The sequence below is a fragment of the Oryzias melastigma genome, linkage group LG4 (assembly GCF_002922805.2).
Source record: "Oryzias melastigma strain HK-1 linkage group LG4, ASM292280v2, whole genome shotgun sequence".
Taxonomy (NCBI): domain Eukaryota; kingdom Metazoa; phylum Chordata; class Actinopteri; order Beloniformes; family Adrianichthyidae; genus Oryzias; species Oryzias melastigma.
In genome coordinates this window covers 1,680,520-1,694,005 of record NC_050515.1, presented here as the reverse complement: position 1 = coordinate 1,694,005, position 13,486 = coordinate 1,680,520, and the positions used below count along the sequence as shown (strand labels likewise).

The 13,486-nt window shown below is 39.5% G+C and overlaps 2 protein-coding genes across 3 annotated transcripts; both read right to left on the bottom strand.

Moving 5' to 3' along the window:
- On the bottom strand, nucleotides 1–6,985 carry LOC112150129 (putative ferric-chelate reductase 1 homolog). Of its 2 annotated transcripts, XM_024278146.2 has the most exons (13): nucleotides 6,664–6,985; nucleotides 4,809–5,004; nucleotides 4,600–4,742; nucleotides 4,436–4,527; nucleotides 4,210–4,372; nucleotides 4,084–4,137; nucleotides 3,915–3,977; nucleotides 2,477–2,557; nucleotides 2,321–2,412; nucleotides 2,192–2,250; nucleotides 905–1,078; nucleotides 791–822; nucleotides 1–682 (listed from the first exon to the last, which is right to left on the bottom strand). In XM_024278146.2, the coding sequence occupies exons 1-13, from the start codon at nucleotides 6,688–6,690 to the stop codon at nucleotides 563–565; spliced, it is 1,296 nt and encodes a 431-aa protein (XP_024133914.1). In that variant the 5' UTR covers nucleotides 6,691–6,985; the 3' UTR covers nucleotides 1–562. The 2 variants fall into 2 exon arrangements, with proteins under 2 accessions (XP_024133914.1, XP_036067305.1); XM_036211412.1 differs by lacking the exons at nucleotides 3,915–3,977; nucleotides 4,084–4,137.
- A 2,450-nt stretch (nucleotides 6,986–9,435) lies between these two features.
- Nucleotides 9,436–12,846, bottom strand: xcr1a.1 (chemokine (C motif) receptor 1a, duplicate 1). Its single transcript, XM_024278399.2, has 2 exons — nucleotides 11,997–12,846; nucleotides 9,436–11,876 (listed from the first exon to the last, which is right to left on the bottom strand). The coding sequence occupies exons 1-2, from the start codon at nucleotides 12,034–12,036 to the stop codon at nucleotides 10,858–10,860; spliced, it is 1,059 nt and encodes a 352-aa protein (XP_024134167.1). The 5' UTR covers nucleotides 12,037–12,846; the 3' UTR covers nucleotides 9,436–10,857.
- Between the last annotated feature and the right edge of the window lie 640 nt (nucleotides 12,847–13,486).

Genomic DNA, 13,486 nt, shown 5'->3' with positions numbered 1-13,486 from the left:
TTAGGATTTGGTAACAGATCTTTAATTTGTGTTTAAATATTTTTACTGCTGACACAACATTTTCTGATTATCTTATTGATAGAAAACATGTAGAATGACAATGATTGTGCATCATTGTCGTGATAGTGCAATATTTGCTAAGTGCTGAACTCTGTTTTTATTTATTTAATTGTAACATCTGTGTATCTGTAGACACTAAAAGGTTTTTCCTTTGACTTGTTTGTTCGTGGAGGCGGATGACTGGTGACCTCTGGAGTAAGACGGCGTGTTCAGGAGGTGAGTCTAACCCCGTCAATGATTCACTCTGTGGACTCACTGATAACAAGTTAATCAGCGGCTGTTTGAGTTTCCTTAAAAAGACGTCAGCTGACGAACAATATCCTATTTTTACTGTAAGCAAGATTCAGTTCCTTGTTCTTTTCATGATGTGTAAAAAGCAGATCTGCTCAGAGACGCTCTTCAGTTCTGAGGTCACACGGCGAGTTCTTCCAGTTTCAGGACGGAAGTTCTTCCACTACAGACTGTAGAACATCTCCACGTTTGTGTCGTGTCACAGACGTCTTCAAACAGATGAATTTCCCTCAAACAGCCCGACGATCAAGGCGACGGCGAACGCCACAGCTCCCACCGCGAAGGTCACCGAGGTGATGATCAAGATCACCGCTGGAGCTCTGAGACTCCTCTGTGAACACACACATCATCAATCTGAGGGTGTGTCACTAACAAGAAAACAACAAACGTATTTGTTTTTATTTAAGTTTTCCATATAATATTCCAGAAAAAGTCTCACCGTTCCGCTCCGCCTGGAATGTTTTGACTCATCTGCAGAACAAAAACATAAATGACATTATCCTCCTGCAGGTGAAGATCCTGTGATGCATTTAGACGAAATTCCTGCTCTAACCTGATCGGCTTCCCTCCAGAATCGCTCGTTTGTGAATCCCCAGCACTAAATTCCAAATCTGAGTCAGTAAGATCCAAACTGTGAACGTGATCATGACGTTCAGGCTCCAGGATCGGCCTCGCTTCCGGCCGGAAGCATCCGTGCTGCCGAGGACTCCGAGGAAGAGGACAACGGCTGAAAGACGAGAAGAATCAAACCAGATTGTTCCTCAGTCATCAAGATAAAGATCTCCACCAAAAATGTCCCAGAAGTTAAATTATTATGAAGCCATCTTAAAATAGAATATACGGATAATTAAACTAAGTTATTTTAAAAAGAGAGAAATTAAGGTTAAATTATTTCATGTTAATATTAAATGACTATAAAAAAGTTAATTCTCTAATATTAAACACAAATGTGTTAAATTTCACCTTTAATTTTTGGTGTTGGTTCTCATCAAAAAATATTTTTGGTAAATAAACACAGAAATCTAGCTTTGAAAACAAGAATCCAAAGAATATGTGAAGCGTTTGGAATGATTTGGTTTAATGCAAAAACTGGAAAAACAGGAAAATATATTTTGGTGGGATTTAAATGTTGTGATGTTTTTCTGAATTATTGTGATTTAGATTAAGAAAAAAACATTTTGTATCGAAATGAAGGGACTCCCAAAGGGTTCACAGACTTTCTCTTGCAACTGTAATGAACAGAAAATACATTTAAAAAAATAGTTTTAATTTTAGCTTTCAATGGACAGTAAACACAAACAAAAACACACTTTTGTGCTTTCTTTTCTTCTCAGGATGAGAAACTTTTTTGCTTGTTTTTTCACTTTTTGCTGCTTCCTCACAGAAGAGCTAAGCCTTACGTTTCTTTAATAGGTTTTAAAGTTATTTATTGTGTTTGGAGTCATAGGTTGTATGTTTTAATGGGGGGGTTCATTGTTTATGGTTTTTTGTTTTTAAATGTAAAGCTCTTCAAATTTTGCAAAGTGTGAGAATCGCTTTTTACAAATAAAGTTAATTGATTCATTAATTGATTTATCCATCCTTTTGCAAACTTTGGCTTTTCGTGGTTTGAAATGTTTGCTGTGAATTTAAGAAGCTGTAAATAATGAAGGTTTTTCTTTGTTTTGCAGGAGGAACGATTTGAGAGGATACATCAAACTAAAACATTCTCAAAAATCCATTTTTTGGGCCGTCAGCACCAAAGATGAGCGTTTCCGTTCTGCTTTTTTGCTCTATAAAAGCCGATGTTCGCTTTGCTCTCATTATTTTATGCTAAAAGGATTCAGAAGAGACTTCTTACTTGTGAGAATCTGGTGGACAGCGAAACACCCCCGTAAAACCAGTTCCCAGATCTTCTTCCTGTAATCGAGCAGAAACGCAGTCAAAGCTCAGATCTGTGAGGGGATTCCCGGCGTGGAGCAGAACTCACAGCTCATGACTGGGTCCTATCGGCATGAAAGCGGCGAGCAGCTCCCCTGAAGCGACGACTATCAACACGCTGACCAGAGCGACCGGAGCGACCTGCAAACACGTTCATCCTCGACCTAAACGCGACCTTTGAGCAGATCTGAGAACTTTCACTCACCTCGAAGGAAAACACTCGGAACAAAACTAGAGAGGACACGTCAGCTCCAAACACCAGCAGGCTGCTCATTAATAATGACATCTGCAATAGAAATGCACATTTTAATCCACGTCAATCTGAATCAAATCACAGGTTATATCTAAAACACGATAGCCGATGATACAGAAACAAGGATCTAGAGATAAGGAAATTATACAAATGAGTCAAAATCATTTTGCTCCAAACTCTAAGGTAGAAAAACTGGATTTAAGACTAGAGCTGGGTATCCATGACGATTTCCAGGAACGATTCAATTCCTATTTTTTTTATTCTTTCAATTCAATTCAATTTTGAGTTTACACAATTATACACATCTGTTAGAAATACACGAATAATCTACTTGATGGTTTGAATATATTTATATTAATCTCATACAGTTCACATACTGTAGACCAGGAGTGTCAAAGTCAATCAAACAAGGAGCCAAAATCCATAACCCACCTTAGGTCGAGGGATAACATTTATTGAACACTCTAAAATCTTTAAAAACTAAACTGTTTAACATAATTAAGCACTAGATATTTAGAATTACCTGTAATAATAATAGTGTGAATGCTCTAAGCTGAATTTGGCCGCTAAAGATGCTAGTGTTGATAGCTAAAATGACTGAAGCTGAAAGCTGAAAAAATTGAAGCTGATAGCCAGATAAAACATTAGCTAAATGCTAAATTACCCTAAAAAAAAAAAAAAAAACTAAATTAGCCAGAACAGCTAGCATGTAGCTGAAATATTAGCTAAACCCCAAAACAGCCAAAAAAATCTTAAATAGTCCAAAAAGCTAATATGATGTCGATTTTTAAAACTTTAATACTGTAACTTTTTAACATAATTATAAATAATAAAAATGCAGGAATATTATTCCAGAATGAATCAACTTAAACCTTAAATAACTTTCAATATTTTACTCTCCATAAAAATATATTTTGTCAAAATTATACAAGTTAGAAATGAGCGCTAGATAACATCGGGTCATTAATAGCAATAATATATATATATATATATATATATATATATATATATATATATATTCCTTCCTAAAAAATAGTTCACGTCTGTAACTTTATAAAGATGTTAATCTAGTAAGTTTAGGTCGACCGAGCGTTAGCATTAGCCATCCCATCCCAATATTTGTTAGCTTCAAGCTAGCAGACTTTAGCTTAATGTGCTAAATCGATCTATAGTTTTATGAATTGATCTGTTAAGCTTAAATCGCTTCAAATCAATTAATCAATTTGATCAACCCAGCTCTGTTTAAGCCCAAATTTCCCTGTTTTAATTTTAAGGATGTTGTTGAGTTTTAGACCGGCGTTTGACGTCTTTGGAATTGTTTTCTATGATTTTTTTCCCTATTTTTATGCTACCTCATTTTGGAGTGTATTGTCATTTTTTCTTCACTTACCTTAATCAAACCAAAGTTAAAGGGTTTTTGGTCAAATAAAAATGTCTGAATATTGAAAATTTCCTGCCAAAACACAGAAGGAGAACAATGAACCATCATTGACCGGAAAACTGGACCGCTTGCATAACGTGACACTGTAGATAGTTAGGAACATGAGTATCTTAAATACCATTTTTATTTCCTCCACAATGCTCTCCAAGAACATCAGTAAGATGGGAACTTTCTGGGGCAAAGACAGGAAAATGTAATATATCAGTAAAGAAAGAATAAGAACAAATGAGGGGATGGAGTTTACCTTGAGGTGTCCATTGTCAATGTCTTCCTTGGCCTTAGTGGTTTGTGTCACGTCTGTCGTAGTGGTCGGCTCCGGGCTGCTTGGCTTGATGGTCGTGGTGAGTTTTGGTAAAGGGACGCTTATGGGGTTCCAAAAACGACTGAATGCTTCCAGAAATGTGGCCCTGTGACACACCGTGAGAGTCTGACACACGTTTCCTCTTTTTGTTCTGAACATGTCCTGCTACCTGAAGACGACGTCTCTCTCCTCTCCCTCGGCGGTCCAGTTAACCTTCACCTGAGTTTTTCTCTGGTTGTTGGTTTGGCTGACCGCAGATGCCTGCAACGTGGAAACAAAACGGATTCATCTGACCTTCCTGCTGGATCTCACGGGGGCGGAGGACTTTCTTACCTTTAAATCATAACAATCCAAAAGTTGAGTCCTTTCAGAGTCGAGAATTACAAACTGACCAGCCGGTGAGGTTCCGGGTTTAGAACTGATCTGTGCGTCCAGCATGAACCCTCTAAACGTGGATTCATTACTGCTCAGAACCACTGCAAAGTGAGACGGAGATTTAGAGGAAATGCAGTGATGAGCGCAGCCTCTATCCAAAGCTGTACCTGTAACCGGGTCACCGGGGCGCCAGCTGCTCTCAAACGTGACAGAGAAGGGAGGGTCGGTCGTTTCAGGAGAAATTGGAGCTGAATCCTTCTCATGTTGAGGTAAGAGGGATCCACAGGACTGAGGGAATCTGCCCCCTGAGAACCCGTGTGCTTTTGAGACGATGCTAAAACCAATCAAGACCTGCACCCACATCTGGAAAAAGCAGTTATCAAGTTTGATAACATTGTTTGATTCAGTCTTAACTTTTATCTCAAGACATTTTTTTGTTTCTTTTAACGGCATTGCACCCAGCCAGCAAGGCCAGGTGGGCCCGATGTGGTTTAAAAGAGGCAGAAATTGTGGACCCCGAATGGGTTTTTCAGCAGTTTCTGTGGTGGCCCCACCTGTGTTAGCCAACAGTGGCTTAAGCTCGGACTCAGTGGGTTAGCTCGCTACGCTAGCCAGCCGTCTGGTGGACAGTGTGGTGTGCTAGGGAGCTCTGCTGTATCGAGTTTGCAATCTCCATTGTATCAAGTTAGCAAGCTACACTGTAGGATGCTAGCAAGTTCCTTTTTAACATGCTAGTGATTTCCTCTAAAGCGAGCTTGTCAGCTTCACTGCAGCAAGCTAACGAGCCCCATTGTACTGAGCAAGCAGCTCTCCTGTAGCATGCTAGCAAACTCCTCTGTGGCATGATAGTGAACTCCACTGTTCCAAGCTAGCAAGCTCATTTGTATCGAACTTGCAGCTCTACTGAAGCATGCTAGCGAGCTCCTCTAGCGAGCGTAGCATGCTAGCGAGCTCCTCTTTATCAAGTTTTGCTGTATCGAGCTAGTGAGCTCTTCTGTATTAGGCTAGCAAGTTCCACTGTAACAAGCTAGCAAGCTCCTCTGTAGCGAGCTAGCAAGCTCATCTTTAGAGAGCTAGCAAGTTTCGCTGTATCAAGCTAGTGGGCTCCTCTTTAGCAAATAGCTGTATCAAGCTAGCAAGCTTAACTGTATCAAGCTAGCAAACTACGCTGAATCGAACTAGCAAGCTCCTCTGGAGCAAGGTTACGAGCTTATCTGTGGTGAGTTAGCATTCTCCGCTGTAGCAAATTAACGAGCTCCTCTGTATTGAGTTAGCGAGCTCCTTTGTAGTGAGTTAGCGAGCTACTTTGTAGTCAGTTAGCGAACTCCTCTGTAGCGAGTTAGCGAGCTCCTTTGTAGTCAGTTAGCAAACTCCTCTGTAGCGAGTTAGCTGGCTCCTCTTTAGTGAGCTAGAGAGTTCCACTGTCTCGAGCTAGTGAGCTCCTCTGTATTAAGCTAGTAAGTTCCACTGTAGCAAGCTAGCGTGCTCCGCAGTATCGAGCTAGCAAGCTCCCCTGTTGCGAGCTAGCAAGTTCATCTGTAGCGAGTTAGTGAGCTCCTTTTTGGCGATTCTCTTTAGTGAATTAGCGGGCCCCTCTTTAGTGAGCTAGAGAGCTCTGCTGTATCGAGCTAGCGATCTCCGCTGTAGCAAACTAGCAAGCTCATCTGTATCATGCTAGCGAGTTATGCTGTATTGAACTAGCAAGCTCCTCTGTATCGAGCTAGCAATCTCCGCTGTAGCAAACTCTGCAGTATCAAACTAGCGAGCTCATCTGTGGTGAGTTAGTATGTTCCTCTGTATCGAGTTAGCGAGCTCTTTTGTAGCGAGATAGCGAGTTCCTCTTTAGCGAGCTGGCAAGCTCCGTTGTAGTGAGACACCCCGTGAGTCCATTTAATGTGGACAAAGACAGGTGGAGCCACCACAGAAACTGATTTGGGGCCATGTTTTCTATCCACTTTTAAACCACATGTTGCCCATTTGGCCTTGCTTGTTGAGATGAGTGTAATGAAAGTTTTGTCCTACCTTTAAATTTAGGATGCGCCTCCCCATATCCTGGACCAATCAGGCGTCTCACTAAAACCCTTTCAGTGAGACGAGGTCCTCTCCTCTTGCATGAATACCTGACAAACAACCCGTTCTTTCTTACAGTCTGATCCTGACGGAGCTGAAACACTTGACTGATGAAGCTCGAAGTTAATCCCTCCCACTAATCAGAATAAGATGACAAACCCTGAAGTTCCTGTTTGTCTTAAGAAGAACTTCAGAACGCTTGTTGTCCTTTAAGTTATAACAGGTGAGGAGAAAACAGCTCTCAAAGTTGATAGCTTTTGTTTCTGAGTGTGAAACAGCCCTCAGGGTTTTATGACTGAAACTGACTCAATGGAACAAAGTCCAAAGACGTTTCCACCCCAGAAACAGGAAGAATTGACTTTAAAGATGGAGGCTGAGATTGTCTGAGCCTCATCAAGATTTTATTATTAAGGTAAACACAGTTTGGATTATCGATTCACATGTTCATTCATTCAGATTTCATTCCCAGGAGGTGAAAACTTCAATGACACTGACTGTCAGTTCAGGATAACTCGTCCCAACAGCTGATAAATCATGCACCGTGTGTGCTGTTAAAGTGCTTTTGCTCTCACACTCCATTATTCAGCAAGTGAAGCTTGAAGACTGACATCTTCATGCATAAAAACACGCACGATGTCATCATAAACTCCACCAGTGACCTCGTTGGCTATTTATGTGATCGTTTCACACCTCTTTTTATTTACACACATATAAAGACACACACATATAAATATATATTTTTGAAATTAAAAAACATATATTTAAATATATATATTTATATATATACTGTCAGGTTTTGAAAAAATATATATATATATTTTTTCTTTTTCAAAACCTGACAGTTAATCAGGAATCTTCTCTACATAAAACCTGAGAATCCATTTATCTCAAACCTTTTAAAAAATGAAATGGTGACATAAAATTAAAACATTTGCTCTGGAAAGTCCTGCACTTTTTTATTTTTATTAGTACTTCATGAATGTGCTTGGAATAACATGTTTTTAGAATCAAATACTAGATTCTACTAAAAGACCCGCTCTGACTAAAATTATGTTTTTGATGGCATTTTAATTCAATTTTAATTATGTAGCCCAATATCACAAAAGAATTGCCCCATTGGGCTTCACGTCAGTAACTTTACAGATGCAGAAGGTCAGTCATAAAATATAAGCTAAAAAATAAACAGACTAAACTAAACTGGTTATCCCTGTCCTTAAAACCTCCTTTCTGGTACGGAAAAACTTAAAAAATCTGATTCAGGAATAAGAGAAAAAACCTCAGGGATGTCCACATGAAGGAGAGATCCTCTACCAGGATGGACAGGAGATTTACCAGAACTATTTCAGAGGAATTAGATCATCTAACTCTACGACTACATATTTGAATAGAGTTCATTCAGATAGGACTGGGGGACAGGTGAGGGCGCAGTCCACGGCCAGGATGAGCCAGAGGCGCGACCCACAGCTAGGACGAGCCAGAGGCGCGGTCCACGGCCAAGACGAGCCTGAGGTGCGGTCCACGGCCAAGACGGGCCAGAGGCGTGGTCCACGGCCAGGATGAGCCAGAAGTGCGGTCCACGGCCAGGATGAGCCAGAGGCGCAATCAACAGCCAGGACGAGCCAGAGGAACGGTCCACGGCCAGGACGAGCCAGAGGCGAGGTCTACGGCCAGGGCGAGCCAGAGGCGAGGTCAACGGCCAGGACGAGCCAGAGGAACGGTCCACGGCCAGGACGAGCCAGAGGCGAGGTCTACGGCCAGGACGAGCCAGAGGCGAGGTCAACGGCCAGGACGAGCCAGAGGCGCGGTCAACGGCCAGGACGAGCCAGAGGCGAGGTCTACGGCCAGGACGAGCCAGAGGCGAGGTCAACGGCCAGGACGATCCAGAGGCGTGGTCCACGGCCAGGACGAGGTCCACGGCCAGGGCGAGCCAGGGCGAGCCAGAGGCGCGGTCCACGGCCAGGACGAGGTCCACAGCCAGGGCGAGCCAGAGGCGCGGTCCACAGCCATAACGAGCCTGAGGCGCGGTCCACGACCAAGAACAGGAGCACAGGCGATACACATGTGTCTCAAAGGAAGGTAGAAAGCACTATACAAGAATACACCATTTACCATTTGGCCACAATGTCAGGATCCAGGCTGAGCTTTTTCAAAAGAGGTTTAACAACCACATATTTAAAAGTCGGAGGCACATAACCAGTTTCTAGAGAGGTATTTATTATGGTTAATATGGATTAAGTAGTTAGGGGGAAGATTTCTTCAAAGATTTTAGTGGGGATTGGGTCTAAGAGATTTTATTGGTGATGGAGGATATTTATCAAGAAAATGAAACTTAAAACTTAATTTCTAAATATTTCTTTATTCTAACCATTATGAATCAGAAGCAGACAAAAAAATACAGTTTGAAAAGAATGTAGAAAATATACTGGGCGGGGGATGAGCTTCCTGCTCTAAAATAATTCACATTTTGGGGGTGTTTTTATCATCTATTAATAGCATTATTGAATTATTGCAACTATATTTTAAGCTTCAATTTTATCTCATCTCCGTAATTTATATCAGGCTAATCCAGTTTTATCAGAGAAATAAGAATGAATGTGTTTAAAAAAGGTTTTCCGTTGCCTATGTCTCCTAATGAGTTCATTTCTGTTTAGGGTTTCCTGTTTTTACATAACAGGAAGCTCAATGAATAACTTCAATAAAAGAAAAAGGTCATTTGAAAGTAGACATTGTTATTTGGTTCGAATTTAGAGTTAAGATGATGCCAAAAATGTTTTCATACCATAAATAAATTACTTTTATGTAATTTTATTTTCTAAAAAAAGTCATTTTCTTCATCTGGGTTAGAATACAGCTGACTGACAGAAACCCCTCTTCTCATGGGGGGGGGGTTTCAGCATGAAAACAGAAACAACTCATTGGTGATAGAAACTAAAACACTTTATTAACGCCAAAAGAAGAGAGCAAAGACTGATTAGAAATCAATACAGTAGTTCCTTAAAAAAAAGAAAGTTTTTATCTTACATTTTAATTGGGACTTCCTCTCTGAATTTAACATGAAATCATTTATTTAAAAAAAAAAAAAAAAAAAAAAAACACAGATGGTTTTTCTTTGTAAAATAATGTTATAATCTGGCCGGTAGATTTTTTTTTTTAATCTACTGGTCAAACTTGACTGATGGGTCAAAAATGTAATTTTGGTCATTGGTGTTGAGACTTAAAACTTAGAACATGAAACCACACCCAGCAAAATCCATTTCAGAGCTGTTGCTACCAGAATGTGTCTGCTGAGCGCGTGCAGTGTTCCTCTTTATCAGACCTCAACTAGTGGTTACTCACAAAACGCCTTCTGCTCTGTTCTACAAACATTTTCACATTTTTTTTTATTTTGTTACACTTTGTTTTCAAGCCAATTTCAAAAGAAAATGTGTTTTTCTTAAAAATATCCTGTCATTTGAATTTCTTTAAGAAAGTAAAAGCAGGGAAAAAAATAGAACAAAATTGAAAATCGAATTTGGAATTTAAAAAAATATCAGAGATTTTACTTTTTTTGGTTGTTTCGCCAGCTCTAGCAACTATCATTTTAAATCTGATTTCATCTCAGCTTCATAATAGATAAAATACTTTAATTATCATGGAGTTTTATCAGAAAAATCAAAAATAAAGTGTTCATAAAAGATTTTCTGTTGCCTGTGTCTCGTAATCAGTTCATTTCCTGTTTTTATATAACAGGAAACTATGAATAACCTCATCATAAGATTCAGGTCATTTGAATGTAGACATTTTTATGTACAAAGTCAGTTCAGATGTAATTTACAATAAATGCTTTAGCAAAGTTCAGTCTTTAAATCACTAAATTATGTTTTCATTTCTTAGAGCGGAAACTAGAGTTAATATAATTTATCTTTATACACTTTAATTTCAACAGATTGTTTTGATTTAAATGCAAATTTAAATGTTTTTTTAAAATGTTTCATACCAATACATTTACAAAACTGTTATAAATACAATAAATACAGAAAGTTTCTTCCATTAATATCAAAAACAGTTTGTTAAAAAAGGATTTGATAAGAAGTAGTTTCTGTTCACACGAGAATACAGAGTTTACTGTCAGAGAAGTCAGGAAGAGACGACAGAAGGAGTTCCCGTTCAGTACATGGAGCCTTGTGAGATGAAGTTTTGGGTTTTAACTTGTTGTTCTTCGACCGGACTTTCCCTCTTGAAGCCTTTCTGCAGTATCGACTTTAAATGGCTCCGAAATTTGACCCCAACAAACACATACAAGACGGGGTTGAGGCAGCAGTGAGAGAAGGCGACGAGCCGGCACACGTAGAAAGCGTAGTCCAGCTCTTTGCTTTGGTCACAATCTTCTGATATTTTGGGCAGTGTAGGAACCAAAACCCTCAAAAAGATGACCACGTTGTAGGGCACCCAGCCCACGAAGAACACCGTCACGATGCAGAAGACCAACCTGACCGCTCGGCTCTTCGTGCGAGATCTGGTCCTTCTGATTTTCTGTAGGATCTGAATGTAGCAGAAGGCCATCACTGCGAAGGCGAACACGAAGAAGAGGTTTTGCTGGTAGGTGGACGCGTTCTTCCACCATTCAGAGCTGTATTCACAGCCCGCAGAGTGTCCATCTGTGAGGTGGATTTCAGTGATGGAGGTCTGGAGCAGGGAGGGCATGGCTCCTGCTATGCTGATGGTCCACATGAGAAAAGAGAGGAAAATCCCAGTGCTGAGTTTTGGTCGGCATCGGTCAGTGAGCGGACACACCACGACCATGTACCTGTAAATGGTCATGGAGGTCAGGCACAGGATGCTGCTGTAAAATCCAGTATAAAAAACAAAATTCACAATCTTGCAGAGAATCTCTGGGAGCAGCCACCCCCTGACGTGGTAGTAGACCCAGAAGGGAAGACCCACGGTGAAAACCAGGTCAGAGATCGCCAAGTTGAGGATGAAGATGTTGGTTAATGATTTAAGGCTTTCATACAACGCCAGGATCACCAGGACAAGGATGTTTCCTGTGACACTCAGTGCGATCACAACAGAGAAGAAAACAGGAGTGACAAGTGATCCAAACTTGACCACATCGTCTTTTTCACAGATTTCATCTTCATAGTCGTTGCCGTAGGAAAAATTTAATGATGAATTTAGAAGGAGATCTGAAAACAAATAGAAATAAATAAATGGTTACAGTCCTGGAAGGGGATTCCCCGTCACATGATGAAAAGTAGTAATTATTTTAAATAAACAAATGAGTATATAAGTACATGTTAACTTACCCGTTGTGTCAGAGACCTCGGCTGATGCAAGAGGAAACATTTTTGTTGAACTCGTGGGGAAACTAGGAATTGAGTGTTTGTTTTATGCAGTGGTTATACACCTGTTTCCTCTTTTTATTCTGTAGGTGTGTAGGAAGATGTTACAGGGTGAGAATGATGTGTGTGTGTGTGCATGTCTGTGTTTGAGAGTAAATCACTTAAAACAATGCGGGCGAACACAGAAACTGCAGACAAACCCATTTGGGGCAACATTTTCTACCACTGAAATCATTTAAAAATTGCTACAAGGCAGACCTGAAATTGAACAGGAAATACACAAAATACAGCAATTTTGAGATGAGTGGACACATATTTATATTATTAATAGTAGGCTATGCATCTCATGACAGCAGGATAGGCACTGCTTCACCTGGCTCCCCTGACCACACCTGATTGATTGAAATGTTTTTCAATAAAGAACTAAAAGATGCTGAACCGATCCTAAAAGGATTTTTACAAGCAAAGTCAGAATTAAAAACGTTCAAAACTGAATTCTCTGCCCTCTAACTTGCGTTTTAATGGAATATTCCATTCCTGCAGAGGAACGGGGGAGGACAATACACTTTCACATCGTCAGTTTCAGTTCATTGGGGTATTTTAAAAATAAATTTAGACACTATTATTAAGTGTTTTGCTCTGGGCCCCAGAGAGTTGGGGAAACTAGGCAATTGCCTGCCTATCCCTAATGGTAAGTCCGCTGCAGGTCCCCAGGTGCAGGTCTGCTGGTGGTCCCAAAGGTCTGAACAGAAACCCATGGTGAGGTTACATTTCAACACTAAGGGCCTCGACTGTGGATCAGCCTGCATAAGGATGTGAGGACATCATCCACGGTGGAGGTTTGTAAGGAAAACTCATCTTTTTAGCTTAGCTAGGAATTAGTTTTGACATTTGTCATATTTAGATTGATTTTGCGGACTAATTTTTATTTCATTTTACTTTACTTTACTTTACTTTACTTTACTTTACTTTACTTTAATTTAATTTAATTTAATTTAATTTAATTTAATTTAATTTAATTTAATTTATTTGTTTTAATTATCTTAATTTAATTTTATTTCAATTTTATGTAATTTAATTTGTTTTATTTAAGAAGGCGTCATTCATACACGCCAAAGGACAACCAGCAACAAAAATTTTAAAAACTCTTTAAAATATTCACAAACCACACTTCTTATTTCCATTTTTTTAACCATAGTTTTAAACGGGCGTCCAGGGACCAACATTTTGATGAAATATGATTACTATTTTTTCTAATATTTGTATTGATAATCTATTTTATGGATTGCATATTAAACTTTTTTGGACTAGAAAAAGTGGTATACAAATAAAGTTGAATTTGAATATTAAAAAAGACGCAAATCTAGTTTATAAATTAAAAATTACCCAAAAACATTTGTTTAAAAAATATCCTCCATGAAATATTCTGGTCTTACCAAAACAAAGGAATGTGG